A 15,674-nucleotide genomic window follows, 5' to 3' on the forward strand; every position below is an offset into this window, starting at 1 on the left:
TGTCTATAATAACCAGATCCTGACACGTAAATGTGATGTCTGTCTACCATACTGTCAACTTAAATATGGACAACTGACTGCATCATATATTAATCAGAATCAGAAATACTTCATTAAGCCCCGACGGGAAATTGCTTGTGTTACCGTCATGTATCATCACAGTAGCAGCGTTACACACGTTGGCAGCTGTAAACACTCATAAAAACATTATAAAAATACATCTGGTGGTTTGGTGCCACCTGTTTACTGAACATATGAGGAGAAGTTAATGTTTATAATCATCAGAGGACGTTACAGACGTTGTTTCTGGTTCCTGTCTGTTTCCTGAATATATTCGTACGTGTGTGAATGTGTAAATGAGACATTAACTTATAGCACTTTGTAGAAGGAGCTTTCTAAAGTTCACTCCATTCACTTGTATTAGTTCACGGGGCAGAGCTGCCTCCTCCAATATGTCGGCGACGTCGACGTATCGCAGCAGCGGAACAACCCGCTCAATGAGGCGTCTCTGTATATAAGTCTGTGGTTTTATCTACTGACCACCATAGACCATGGATCTATTATAGATTCATGCCATAGACATATATACAACAACTCCACCACTGCTTCCTGGCTGCTGGCGACCATGACTTGCTTGTCAGAAAGACGTCGTTGGTGTAGACACTTGTCACTCAAACATGTCTGACCAATGGGGAAGCACCGCCCACTGCGGTACGTTTGTGTCAAAATGATTTTTAAAAAAAACGACTTCAAAACTTTTTTCACTTCATTCAAAAAAAGAGAAAGTTCAATTAAAAAAAAAAACACTTCAAATGATTTTTTTTTTTTTTTTGCATTTAAACAGTATTTTTTTTTTGATAGAAAATATTTTTTTTTTGATTGAAGCAACTTTTTTGGGATTGAATAATTAAGACACAAATGTCCTACCCATAACATGGTCCAAACACAAAAAAGATTACTTCAATCAAAGAAAACATTTTCAATCAAAAAAAAAGTGTTCAAGTGCAATTTTTTGAGTCTCAAATATTTTTTTGCATTCAAAAACATTTTTTCTATGATTGAAAAGGTTTATTTTTTGATTGAAGTGATTTTTTTATTGAAAATATTTTTTGTTTGTTTGAAGCAACTTCTTTTTTGATTGAATTATAAAGACACAAATGTCCTACCCATAATATGGCCCAAACACAAAACAACAATACTTCAATCAAAAAAGTTGCTTCAAACAAAAAAACCTTCACTTCTATCAAAGAAAACATTTTCAAGCAAAAAAAAATAGTGTTCAAATGCATTTTTTTGAGTCTCAAATATATTTTTGCATTCAAACACTTTTTTTCTTTGATTGAAACGGGTTTTTTTGATTGAAAATATATTTTTTGATTGAAGCAACCTTTTTTTTGATTGAATAATAAAGACACAAATCTACCTTCATATTTTACCCCCATGTGTGAAAGTAGGTCGGGCAAAAAAAATGTTTCCTCTCAAATTTTTTTTAAACCTTCTGAAAAACTATCTGTGAAAACAGGTTTTAAAAAAAACCTGGAGGACTTTTTTTAATCCCACGAAAAAAAGAAAGGATTTTTCCTCCTGATGTTTTTTTCACCTCCTGGACTCCAACTCGGTTTCACACATGTAAGAAAAAAACCCTTGAGGAGAATCGTCTTTTCAACAGTATTTTTTCTTCGTGTGTGGAATCAAGTGGGGAAAAATATAAAATAAATCCAGTTGGTTTCACACGTGGAAAAAAAAAGACGATCCTGCAAAACTTTGTTTCCACCAGCTCGCAGGTACAGGAGCCCTGAGGGCCGGTGGAACCTTTTTTTCTGGTGATTAATTTTTTAAATTCAAATAATGTCTTTCATGTGTTGAACCCAGTGAAAGTGAGGCTCATTTATTCAAGTGTTTGTTTCTGTAATACTCATTGTAGGCTGAAGTACGACTACTCGTCCTAAATAAGATGAAAAGAATCCGTGTTGGTAAAAAGTACTAACACCAAACTATAAAAATACTTAATATAATAATAATACTGGGATTGACAATGTTATTTTAGTAAAAGTATAAAAATCCAAACATCAGATTTTATAAACTGTAACTTAAAGTAACTCCCTCTGAGATGAAGTACCTGAAACTTGTACCCGAGTGTAGTACTTGAGTAAATGTACCGAGTTACAGTGATGTCACAGACGCAGTGATGATGTCACACAGTGATGATGTCAGCATGTTTTATTACTGTAAAGAATCACAGCAGGAAAAGAGAACTGATGACATCACAGCACCCCCCACCCCCCCACAGCTTCAATAAAAAGCACCAATCACTGCTGACTACAGAATCATGTGACCCGTCTGATTCTGTGCCCTGACCTCTGTCTTACAGGTGGATGATGACACGTGACGAGCTCCACCAATCAGACGCTTTGCATCATAGACGTCAAGGTTTAATTTGACAACTTAAACTTTGACACTTGACAGAAACAGGAAGTAGATCTCTGTAGTTCAGCAGTTTCACAGGAAAAACAACAAAGAAGAAAGTTTTCCACCAATCAGGCAGAAGTGAAATCAAAAACAGATTGGTTAAAATAAGCTTCGTTAAAATAAAGGTTAGTTTATATCCATGTTTAACTCCGCCCACCAGATATATGACCCTGTCCCCTTGACCCCGCCCCCTCTCCTCCTGTCAGAATGAGCTGATGAAATGCATTCTGGGACGTTTTTCATACATCTGCATTTCATCAGTTCATCCTGACAGTTATCTTCAACAAAAATCCATCAATCGTCAGTCGATAACCAGGATCAATAACGAGCCGCTGACGACTCCAAATAAAATAAAAACGATTGATTTCATATCTCGCTAGTCAAAGTCAGAAGTTACAATCAGGGACTGTTTGATAGATTACCTCAAATAATCAATATAGTTAAAATAATCAATCAGAAACTCAAAGTTTTTCCTGTTCTCTAAACTCAGGTATATTGATCGGTGAGTTCTTGATCCTGATTGGAGGAGAGCGGCGGGCAGCAGCTCAGCCTGATGATGTCACAGGAAGAAGGCGGCGGCGATGGTTAGATTGTGATCGTGTGCGCTGATCAGCAATAAAGTGACTCCCAGAGGAGAGAAGAAGAAACATCCATCATCATCATCACATCTGGAGGGAGAGGAGTCAGAGAAACAGTTACTGATCGTCACTGAGCTTCATAACGATCAATCAGACACCGTACAGACTGCACACCTGTGGACAGGTGAGTTGTCACGTGTTCTGATTCTCCAACAGCACCCTGAACACAACACATACCTCCTGAACCGTCTGCTATGCTAACGTTAGCTTTGTAAGCACTGTAGCTGCAGGTTGAGCAGCTGTTAGCATTAGCAGTGTCTGCTGTGGGTGTGGCTCACCTGTTCAGGGGCTTTGTGCAGCCATTTGTCTTTGTCTCCGCCCACTTTCATACAGGAGAACAGGTCACAGACCATCGGCAGCACCAAGCGCTCCTACACAGGAAACAGGAAGTAAACAGTCAGTAAAACAATCTGTAAATAAAGTCATATAAGCTAAACAGTCGGCAAATAGAAAACTCAGTCACCAAGCAAAAATCCATAAAATAGTCTCTAAACAGTCAGCAAATCAGTCAGTAAAAACCGTAAGTAAGTCTGTAAAATTGTCTCTAATAACAGTCAGTTAATAAACAGTCGGCAAATAGAACTCAGTAAAAGTCAGTAAAATTGTCTTTAAATAAACAGTCGGTAAGTAAAACAATCTGTAAATAGTCGTATATAAACAGTCGGTAAATAAAGGTTAGTTAAAACAGCCGGTAAGTAAAAGCCAGTAAAATAGTCTCTAAACAGTCAAAAAATCAGTATATAAACAGTCGATAAATACAACTAGTGAGTGAGTTAAACAGTTGGCAAATAGAACAGTCAGTAAGTAGTCTGTAAAATAGTCTTTAGATAAACAGTCAGTAAATCAGCCAGTATATAAACAGTCAGTAAGTAAACAGAAATAATCTGTAAATAAAGTATATAAACAGTCCACAAATACAACTAAACAGTCGATAAACAGTCAGTAAATAAACATGGCAGTAACCAGTCGGTAAACAGGTGTGCTGATCTGTTATTGGTCCGTACTGGTCCTGTTACCTGAGCCTGACTCCTCTTCTTTAGCAGCCATTTGTCCTCCTCTGGGGCTGGGCGGGGCTGAGCTCCCGAACCCGGAGCAAGAGGACACGTCTGTCCTGGAAGAACCCAGAGTTCTGGATCCAGAGGGAGCTGGAACAGAGAGGAGGGCTTGAACTGGGAGCTGTGCTCCTCCCTGCTGGCCTTCTCCTCCTCAGGAGCCACCCAGCCAGAGAGGGAGGAGGTGAGATCCTGCAGAGGAGTCCTGCAGGAGGAGGAGGAGGAGGAGGTGTTGGTTGGGTGGAGCCAGGCCTCCAGGATGGCCTGAACCTGAGGAGAGAACAGCTTCTGATCAATAATTAATACAAACTTTGTGTTTAATCTTCAGTGTGTTTGTCCGTCACATGAACTCATCTGGAGGACGGCTCACCTTCTGTTCCTGCTCCCTGTGGTGCAGTGTGGGCGGGGCATTCTTGGTGTTGGGTGGGGTGTTGGGGGCAGGCGGGGCGTTCTTGGCAGTGGGCGGGGCGTTCTTGGCCACAGGGACTCCGTTCTTGTCTCGTCCGTCCTGTCGCAGCAGCCAGAGGCTCAGAGCTTCTTTCCCACAGTTCTCTTCACAGACGCAGTCGGAGTAGGTGGAGCAAACCTCATTGGCTTTGCAGGTCTGCTGCAGCGGCACCACCTGCTGAAGCCACGCCTCAAGAACTGCTGGAGGTGCGGTGGTCGGTGAGGCGGGGCTGGAGGGGGGCGGGGTCTTCAGGCACTTGAGCTGGCCCAGGTTCTCGATCTCCATGGCCTTGGTGGTCTGGCAGCAGGAGGAGCAGTCGGCTGCAGGTCGGCTCGACCCCGCCAGCCATTCACCACATGACCAGCTGTCCTCGAACGGCTTCAGCACCCGCCGCCACCGCTCGCCGTCTGACATGGTCTCCATGGCAGCAGTTGGTGGGGTGATGAGCCAGTCGCTCAGCTCCTCCTCCTCCTCCTCCTCAGGAGAGACAAGAAACTCTGATTCATCGATCTTCTCGATGGAGAAGGAGGAGCTACAGCTGCTGGTGGTCCGCTCTCTGCTGACGGGGGCGTGGTCCTGGAGGAGCCACGCCTCCAGGTCCCTGAGCTGACCCCAGGCCTGCAGGAAGTCCACCGAGGTCAGGACGGGACAGGAAGTCTAACACAAACACAGGAAGTCACTTTGAGTTCTGATCAACTTTATAAATGTGTCTAATGAAACGTCCTCTGATGTCGTCTGTCTCACCTGACTCTCCTTCTGGGACACCAGCCAATCCTCGGGCTTCTTGCTGGACTGGTAGCCAATAGGAGCGCTGGTTACTGGAGCAGTTCCCAGCAGCCAGTCGCCCAGAGCGCCGGCCTCCATCTTCTGCAGAGACACAGTCATCATGAGGTCAGAGGACAAATGGTATGTGATACCACAGTACAAGTACACTGATGGTGTACTACAGTCAGATACTAGTACTGCACTGTGACATCACTAATACACAGAATGTAAAGCAGGTCTGGTTGTTTTAAGTGGATTCAAGTGCAGCTCAGAGTGTCAGTCACATTATCACATGCTAAGCTAACATGCTAAACTAGCCACATGTTAGCATAGCTGCAGACAGCAGCAGCCTGGTCCTGTGTCTCCAATACATGTGAAGTAGTTTATTACAGTGTGAAGTAACTAAGTATGTCTGTAACTGTTTGACGGTGAGTTCTGTACCTGTTTCTTGGCAGCGATTGGACAACTCTGCACCTGACCCCTCTGGTGGGCGGGGCTCTGAGAGATGCCCTCCACAAGCTGTAAAACAGGAAGTAAAGAGAACAGCTGATCAGCATCAGGACCTCAGACACAACACCTGTGTGTGTGTGTGTGTGTGTGTGTGTGTGTGTGTGCGTGTGTGTGTGCGCGCGTTACCTGAGCGGTGACGCTGCCAAACGAGGTGATGGCCTGCCTCAGAGAGCGAGTGTCGGCGTGGAAACGGAGCTCAGGTGTTTCCTCTGGAGTCAGACTGAGAGAAGACAACCTGCAGCACAGGAGGAGAAAACAAACACACCTGCTGTTAGAGACATGAGACATCCTCCTCCTCCTCCTCCTGCTGCTCCTGCTGCTCCTGCTCCTGCTGCTGCTGCTCCTCCTCCTCAGACTGTTTTCTGTATTTGTGCTTTAAAAACGACTGAAGTGATTTTCAGTTGACGAAGTCGTCGATCGTTCAGTTAGTTTCCTGCTCTGTTGATGTTTGAGCTGCTGACTGTTCAACATGTCAGGACAGACTCACAGTTTATCTCACATACACTCTGAACACTGTCATTACACTGACAACCACAAACACTCAGCGTGTGTGTGTGTGTGTGTGTGTCTCTAGTTTCAGCAGGTCTTCTTGCTCCTGACTCTCTTGTCCTCTGTAGTGTTCAGCTTCATCCAGAATGGATCAGTAACAATTGTTGGTGTTTGTTTGTCTCCGCCTGACCTTTAATAAACAGCTTACAGTCATTAATTATGATCCTCAGTGTTTTCAGCCTGTTTCATTGACTGAGCGTGTTAATAAATCAATCAGATATATATGATCCACTGAACATCAACAGAAGCAGCTGGACTACAAACCAGAGGAAGAAACTACGACCGATCACTGCTACAGACCATGATGATGTAATCATGATCACTACAGAGGCCCTGAAGGTCCAAACAATACATGTGACTCACTGACCAGCAGAGACACATCATCAGTCTTTAAATCATCAGGAGGATCAGAGTAACACGTATTTTTAGCAGCTGTCTGGTCCAACAGGGTTCAGTTACACTGACAACACACCAGGTTGATCCTTTAACGTCTCACTGTGAAGTTAATGATGATTACACAGTGTAATGTCTACAACAACGACATCATCTCAGTTTAGACTGCTGCTGTTAATCCTCACTGTCTGACAGGAAGTCATCACGTCTGCTGTCTCCTCACCAGAGACTCAACCAATAGACTCAGGTTCTGTCCTGAGTTGGTGGTCCTGTGTGTCTCAGTGTGTGTGTTTCAGTATGTGTGTGTCTCTGTGTGCGCGTGTGTGTGTGTGTGTGTCTCTCACTTCTCCATGCAGCTGGTCAGCTGGTTGCTCAGGTCGTTGCTACTGTTGGAGTTCTGCATCTGATGGACGATCACATCAAACTGACCTCGCAGCTGAAACACACAGACACACGGTCAGCACAGAGTGGACTGTCACCAGTATATGAGCAGTATAGAAACCAGTATATGAGCAGTATAGAAACAGGTACCCAGTGCAGCTGGTGCAGCTGCTGCTGCAGGGTCTCAGTCTTGAGTTGTTCCAGCAGCTCGATCTGACCGAGCAGCCAAACCTCTCTGCAGCGCAGCGCCTCCTGCTGACGACTCACACAGCTCTGCAGCTCCGCACGCACCTGAGACAGGAGAGAGAGGGAGACAGGAGAGAGAGTGGGAGACAGGAGAGAGAGGGAGACAGGAGAGAGAGGGAGACAGGAGAGAGAGGGGGAGACAGGAGAGAGAGGGGGAGACAGGAGAGAGAGGGGAGACAGGAGAGAGAGGGGGAGACAGCCATCAGTCTGCTGTCAGTTGGACGAGTCATGTGACGACATGAACTGTTCATTCTGTTCAACATGATTCATGAGGTCATCCTGATAATTAACAAAATATTCTTAAAACTTTAAATTAAAAACTAAAACATCCTGGAGTCACTAATATTGTTAGTGCATCACAGAGAGACTACGGAGGCCCTGAGGGTCCAGTGAAGGATGTTTATTCTGGTGATGTATTGTCTCTCCTGTGTTGATGACCTGAGACCTGGTGGGAAACGTTTTGCAGGATAATATTTATAAATTCTTTCATTTTTTCCACCGTGTGTGAAACCGTGTAAAAACAAAAACATTTCAGTAGAAAAAGAATATTTCCAACATTTTTTTTAAAGCGTGAAATAAATAAATAAAACATTTGCGTGGAACTGAGTGAAAAAGGGTTGAAATGTTTTTCACTCGTTTACACATAAAAAAAATCTCTTTTCTTGTTAATTTTTTTTCCACAGATGTGAAGAAAAGTAATGAACTTATAAAAATCATCCTGTAGCAGTAGTTTTCCACCCGGTCTCACAGGAGAGGAAACAGATCAGAGCAGACAGAAAACACTTCTCACTGGCCCCTCAGGGCTTCCGTAGAGGACACATTCCTCCAGTGCGAGCTGTGTTTTCTCACACACCTCTGCAGTGTGAAGACAGAAGACTGAACGTTAATCCCGCAGTTTCTCTCTGTGGCACTGAACTGATGGTTTTCATGGTATTGTATCAAAGACAGTTTCCAGGATCATGACATCATGACATCACTACATGAACCTCGTCACTGTTTTCTGACTGCAGCTCGTTTTAAGTTTCTGTGTTGAATCTACGTCGTAGCCTCACGTGCACCTCCACAGAAATGTGAGCGCACATCGCAGCATCATGCACTGAAACAGCTGTGATTGGTCCGTTTTTGTAGCATCACACTCTTAGCTCCTCCTCCTGTGCTTAGCGGCGGTGCTAACAGAGACGGACCTGTAGTGTCCCAGTAAACACACCGACCTCTTCAGCTGTTTCAGTCGTCCTGACCAACTGTAGTACTTTAAAACACGTAGAGTACTTCAAAACACGTAGAGTACTTTAAAACACAGTACTTTAAAACACGTAGAGTACTTTAAAACACGTAGAGTACTTTAAAACACGTAAAGTACTTCAAAACACGTAGAGTACTTCAAAACTTCCTCCTCCTCCGTCAGACTGTCTCTGGACTACACAGAGCAGACAGACCTGATGTCTGAAGGACAGACTGTCCCTCCTCCTGCAGCTCGGACACACACACACATACACACATACACACACACACACACACACACACACACACGTATAAATGCTCATAACGACTCTGATCAGCCTGAAACGATCAATCAGTGAACAGAGTGAGTTTACCTGAAGCTGCAGCAGGACACAGGTGAGCTCAGGAGCTGAACATGTTCTCTCTCTCTCTGCACTCCGTTATATACTCACTCTGCCACACCCTGCTCTCTCTCTCTCCAGTCTTTTATATGCTGACTCCACCTCCACACACACACACACGCACACACACACACACACACACACACACACACACACACACACCGTGATATGACATGTCTATGGTTAATTGCGCCCGGGTTACCGCAGCGACCGCAGGTGCAGGACCAAACCACACACACACACACACACACACACACACACACACACACACACACACACACACACACACACACACAGACTGTGGGGGTTCACAGATTTGTCAAACAGGTCTCTGAGCTGCTGATTGGACGATCAGAAATCACACACTCAGACAATCAGTCACTGATGGTTTCCTGTCGATCGACTTATTGATTATCAGAATGAACTCAGAGAGGAGAGAGTCACGTGACGTCTGCAGCTCACTGTAACCTGTTAGTTGTGCACCTGTCTCACTTCACCTGTCTTACCTGGACCAGACAGACACACAGCGACAGACAGACAGACAGACAGATAGCGACAGACAGACAGACAGACAGACACACAGCGACAGACAGACAGACAGACAGACAGACAGACAGACAGACAGCGACAGACAGACAGATGATGATGATGATGAAGGTGCTGACCTCTCTGCTGTTCTCTCTCAGCTGCTGCTCAGCCTTCGTCACGCTGTTGATGGCGTCCTCCAGCTGATCCTGAGCCAGTCGGCACTGCTTCAGACTGCCGCTCGCTGACGTCTCGGACGCCATCCTGACAGGAAACAGGAAACAGTGTTAAAATGAAACAGGTCGGACTGGAATTTAATGAAGAGGAACGCCGAGTGATGATGTCACTGTGATGTCATGAAAACCGTAGGTCTATTAATAACTGCGGGTTTTTTTTAAGGGATTTTATGAAAACTTCAGCTGGAGGATCAAAACTTTCTCTTCTGTTTTCTTCTTCCGCTCGTCTTCACTTCTGCTTTTCATCTAAACTCATCAGCTCGTCTGTTTCTTCACTGTTGGTTTTCTCATCACTTCCTCGTTCGTAACGTTGAATCTGCTCAGACAAACAGCTGCTTTACATTCTTCACATTACGTCCTATAAATACTGAGGATAAAGAAATGTTTTAGTTTGTATTTCTTTCACTCACCTCAGTCACATGTTCATGACAAACATCAGAACTTAAACTTACTGCAGAACAACTGCTTTAACTTCTGATGTCATGTACTCTGAATTAATCATTTCATGGTTACACACATCTTGAGACAGTCGTCTCAGAAACAAACATCAGTTTGAACGAAGTGTGTTTGACGATGAGGTAACGAGGTGATTAATCTCGTCTTAGTTCAGTCACACAGAAACTTGGACGTGTACAGTTGTATTTTTCTGTTTAGAAGGAAAACAGGTGTCAGAATATTTCCTTTCTTCACATTTAGTGAGTTTATTTTGTTGACTTGTTACTCAGCAGTGAACCGGCTGCTTTTACATCTCCAGCTGAAACTACTGTCAGACTGTCACCTGTGAGCTACAGAGTGCAGGACTGCAGCAGACGGTAATTATTGATCCATAATAACAATAAACTTTATTTATACAGCACAAAGTGCTGAGACATCCGTCTCCTGATCGGCGTGTCCCGCCACAGTTTCAGTTAAAAACAGAATAAAAGCATGAGACACTGACCACACTGCTGACTCAGCACACTGTGAACAGGTGAGTCCTGACAGGTGAGGATTCGCTGCGTCTGTTGTTGTGGTGTGAGTCAGCTGACCACAGATCAGAGTTTGATTCAGACCTCCAGCTGTTTGTCACCACCGCTGCTTTGTGCTCTGTGATTGGTCAGAGAGCTGCTGGTCACCACAACCCACTGGGATCAGACCAGTCAGACCACTGAGCTGTTTATAGACCCAGCTGGACCTCAGTCACCACGGCAACACATCAAGTACTGCCAGGTATACCTGACGGGGTACTTTAAAACATTACGGAGTACTTGCAGACATGACGTAGTACTTCCAGATATTTCATGTACCACTTCCATGTTGCAGTACTTTAATACTTTGAAAAATTTCTTCCTGTAGCGTTTTATTTTGAAAGGATCCAGATGTGATGTCACAAACACGTCAGCTGTCTGATATCAAACTGATCAAACGTATTGATCGTGTGTCACATGACTGTTGTGTTAGTGGGCAGAGTGGGCGTGGCCTCAGGGTGCGGCGCTGCAGCGGTATCAGCTGTTAACAGTCAGCTGAGAAGACGCTGATAACACACACACACACACACACACACACACACACACACACACACACACACACACACACACACACACACAGTGAGTTGGTGTGCGTGTTATCAGCTGTTAGACGCCTCAAGAAGTCAGCCACACAGCTGATCGATCATTCAGCTCATTAAGACTGAGGGTTTCATCAATAACATGAATCCAGATCACAGCTGAAACTATTGATTATTATATTCTGGTTGATTCTGTCTCATAATAAGTTTACAGCAGCCGGATGATCTGAACAGAAGTGTGAGCTGTGACACGTGAAGCTACACTGACAGTGAGTGTTTAACTTCACTGGTTGTGAGTCTGTCGGCTGATCGAAGTCGTCTGTTGTTCACAAACCTGTCGGTGTTTTAAAACAGCTTCGGGCTCTAAACGTGAAATTAAACACCGTTTTAACAGAAAACATGAATATTTTAAATGTTTTAGTTCATAAATCACTTTTTGTCTTGAAGGTTTATTTCTCGTGTTACATTCGCCGACTGAATCAGAGGCACTACAGTTAATCAATAGGGCGATTTTACTACAGATTCATCTGATCAGTTCATATTATAGATTATTAACAGTGAACGTTCTCAAACGTCTCGTCGTGTTCGACCGACACACGTTCAGTTTACTGCCGTAAAACATTAACTTCACTGTGAGGTCTGATTGTCTCAGCATCAATATCAATAATCAATAATCATTCTCACTCTGTAAACACGCGTTCACTAACTACAGACACTGCTGCTGTTAACATGAGGGGAATATTAATACAAACTAAGCCAAGTACACCTTTGAGGTACTTTTACTGCAGTAAATCTTCTCTATTAAAACCACTGAGGGTCTTTAAATACAACACGCAGTATAAAGTACTTCAAACCAACAGTAAATACTAACATGAATGTATCTGTAGTGATATCTAGTATTAACACAATATTCGGTGGCAGTATAAAGTACTTTTACTTTGGATATTTAAGTACATTTAAGATTTCAATGCAAAGTTTTTACTTATAAAAAAAAGTATTTTCACGATAGTTTTAGTACTTTTACCTCAGTAAAGTATCCAAGTACTTACTCAAAAAGTGAATATTAGCAGGAAACATCTTAAGAATTTTGTTTTTCTGTCTCACTGCTGATCTGATCAATAACTCCACTGATCAATAACTATGGTAATAACACTGATCAGGTCCATGTGCAGCTGGATGAAGGCACCGTACCTGCCGTCGGTGACTCACGGGTGATGATACCGCACACTGATCCTGCCTGGAGCCGCAGACGCTGCGGGTGAAGCGGGTATTGTTGCGTGTGTGTGTCAGAGCTCAGAGGAATGAGGAAACCGCTGCTGCCTGTCCGCCATCACGGCCCGCAGGCCCGCACGTACACGCAGGAGGAGGCGCTGCCGGGGCCCCGCGGAGGAGGAGGCCCGTCAGCGCCTCCTCCTCCACATCCTTCATAACCTCACCCGTCATATCTCCTCCGTTAGTGATTAACCAGGAGGTGACGGAGGCCACAGCACCCGCTGATAACTCGCTCTCACATTAACCCACAGCAAACGTGACATGGAGGTCTCAGCTCAGCGCACCAGACTCAATACAAAAACAACGCATGTTTATTGACATCAGGTGTGTTGGACCGAGGGCACAGCTGACACACGAACTTCAACCGCTCTCTGAGTCTCAGAGGTCTCCTGGAAAACTCTGCTGACCCACAAACCAGCCAGCACCACTTCATGTTCATAAGATGTCTTATTTTATAGTCACTTCTCCGCTCTGCAGGTTATCGGAAGGAGACAGAATAAGAGAGGAATCACGTCTAAAAGTTGACATCTTGTCACAAGAGATGTTTAAAGAGCAGTTATGTGTCAGCCGAATTACAGAGTGGATCATATTACAGGGGAAAATAATAAAAATAATAATGTTATACTAATTAAAACCTTTATTTAGAGGGGGACTGAAGAATTTGAGATTTTTTGGAGCGAGTTTGGTTTGAAAACACGTGACCTCGAGTAGATTGGAAATCTATATAAATACTGGGATGAGACGGTTAATATGTTTTTACAGAAGCAGAAACTCTCTGATATCCTCTCATGTTCTCTTCTGATCTTGTGTTTGTGCCCAGCTGGAGGTCACGGTGCGTTTGAGCTCACCTAACATTAACTGTCGGTTCACGTTATCGATGTCATCTACCGGCAGCAACATTATTGATCTGTGACAACGCTGACTACGAGCTGATCATTTTGACTGAATATCAGATCACGTCTCTCCTACAGCTGAGAAGATACCCGCAGCTTCACAGCTATAAAAGTTAGCAGCTAGCTTAGAGTTAGCCTTTGTAGCAGGTCAGCTGAGCTAGCTGTTAGCTGCGCTGTTAGCTGTGCTGTTAGCTGCGCTGTTAGCTGTGCTGTTAGCTGCGCTGTTAGCCGCCATGTTCGATGAGAAAAGAGCGGTTTTGGGAGCCGCAGACGGTTGAACTCACCGCGTGCCTTTGCTGTGAAGTCTCGACTTCGATGTCATAAATATCCGAGTTTGTTCGGTGACACGTTAAACTGAAAAACGGCTCCGATATCAGCCGGCGCTTCTTCCTGCTGGCACCCAATGTCACGATAACGTCAAGGAAAATAATACACATGCAGGGGCGGAGAAGTCTCGCGAGAAGTCAGAGCAACATCCCGTTCGAGCCAGACACAGAGCGAGCCTGCCCCCTGCTGGCGACACTGAGGGAAACTTCATTTACATTGAAAGTATTTTTACTCGAGTATACTTTAGTACTGGTACTTCACCCGAGGACCTACTTAAAACGATTGTTGTTATAAAATAATGCTTTAAAATATCCTTCTGGTTCTGAGCTGGCTGTCGCACAGAGACAGAGACACACACCTACTGAGGAAAACATAAATAATCAATAAATCCGGTTTATAGAAAAATATGAGTGTCAATCGTTTTAATAAGTTTGTAGGTAAGTGGAAACTGGAGGTAGAAAGCTAAATGTGTATTATTATTCCAATATTGATCATATATTAGTTAGGAAATGACCACCATTAACTTTTAAGAAAAATATTTCAAATAACGTTATTTATGGAGCAGAGTAAAAACATTTTCTCTGTTTTCTTTTTCAAATAATATCTAACAAAACTATTAAATGATGTGCATAAATCCAGTGTTTTACAAGCTTTCTAGTTTTTGGACTGCAAAACTACTAGTCTATAATAATAATAATAATAATAATAATAATAATAATAACATACAAAGGGCTACTGTTTGGTGAAGTTTTGTTATTGGTGGAGTTTCTTTGTGTTTTTGCAAACAATAAATCATATTAATGAATTAACTGATTGATGTTCAGCAGAGGAATAATCACTCAAAGCAAACAGTTCATGTCAGAATAAAAGAGTTCAGGTTTTTTTCATGTTAAACAAGTTTTACTGACAAACACGAGAATCTCGCGACATCTTCTGTTCCCAGCCTGCGTGACGTCATCGCGTTGACTGCGTACAGCTGAGGGAGGCGGAGTCAGGCGGAGGCTCTGTGTGTCTGTGATGTAGATTTTACAGCAGAAATCTTCAGATTTCAGACACTTTGAGTTCAGATTGAAGTCCGGCAGGCAGCGGAGGACGCGTCCACACCGGCACCGACCCGGAAACAACACGCTAACCCCACCGGGAGAGCTGCTGCTGCGGGGAACATGTCTGCGGGCTCCGGGAGCAGAAACACGAACACGGAACCGTGGGGAAGCTTCGATGATAACCTCATCCAGGTGAGCTAACATGCTAACCACACAGCTAACGTGCTAACTGATCAGCTGACTGACCTCCTGACGGGACGACTAGTTAACGTGTTGACCAGGAGAGCCGACGTCACTTAATAACAGGTACCTAACCTGTCAGACGGGCTAGCTTAATGCTAGCTAAGCTAACCCTCCACACTGACCAATAACAACCAGGCTAACTTACTGTCAGTGAACGTGCTAATGTAGCAAGCTAACAGTCTGACATGTAGAGAACTGTGACTGGAACTGGTCTGACAGGCAGCCGAGCAGGTAAACACACCTGAGTGACGTCATGGCCGGTGGGCGATGAAGACTGCAGATCATTTACTCATTAAAGTACTAATACAGCAGTACAAATACTGTGTTACAGGTAGAAGTACTGCATTCATTCAAAATCTAAGTAAAAGTACACAAATACAGTCAGCTCCATGCAGTAAAAGTACACAAATACAGTCAGCTCCATGCAGTAAAAGTACACAAATACAGTCAGCTCCATGCAGTAAAAGTACACAAATACAGTCGGCTTCATGCAGTAAAAGTACACAAATACACTCA

The 15,674-nt window shown here is 43.9% G+C and overlaps 2 protein-coding genes across 3 annotated transcripts in view; one reads left to right on the forward strand and one right to left on the reverse strand.

The window, feature by feature from the left end:
* Positions 1-2,205: 2,205 nt before the first annotated feature.
* On the reverse strand, positions 2,206-13,979 carry ncoa4 (nuclear receptor coactivator 4). 2 transcript variants are annotated; one of them, XM_073482259.1, is made up of 11 exons: positions 13,830-13,979; positions 9,739-9,862; positions 7,356-7,496; positions 7,169-7,260; positions 6,009-6,117; positions 5,814-5,891; positions 5,352-5,474; positions 4,530-5,264; positions 4,124-4,429; positions 3,386-3,478; positions 2,206-3,137 (listed from the first exon to the last, which is right to left on the reverse strand). In XM_073482259.1, the coding sequence occupies exons 1-11, from the start codon at positions 13,865-13,867 to the stop codon at positions 3,132-3,134; spliced, it is 1,845 nt and encodes a 614-aa protein (XP_073338360.1). In that variant the 5' UTR covers positions 13,868-13,979; the 3' UTR covers positions 2,206-3,131. The 2 variants fall into 2 exon arrangements, with proteins under 2 accessions (XP_073338360.1, XP_073338361.1); XM_073482260.1 differs by lacking the exon at positions 13,830-13,979 and adding an exon at positions 12,572-12,772.
* An 836-nt stretch (positions 13,980-14,815) lies between these two features.
* The window catches only part of yipf3 (Yip1 domain family, member 3), a 3,163-nt gene continuing 2,304 nt past the window's right edge, over positions 14,816-15,674 (forward strand). Inside the window, exon 1 of the mRNA XM_073482262.1 lies at positions 14,816-15,107. Within this exon, the coding sequence (XP_073338363.1) occupies positions 15,036-15,107 (72 nt within the window). The 5' untranslated portion in view covers positions 14,816-15,035. The remainder of the gene's footprint in view (positions 15,108-15,674) is intronic.

The sequence above is a fragment of the Pagrus major genome, chromosome 15, assembly GCF_040436345.1.
Source record: "Pagrus major chromosome 15, Pma_NU_1.0".
NCBI classification, from domain to species: Eukaryota; Metazoa; Chordata; class Actinopteri; order Spariformes; family Sparidae; genus Pagrus; species Pagrus major.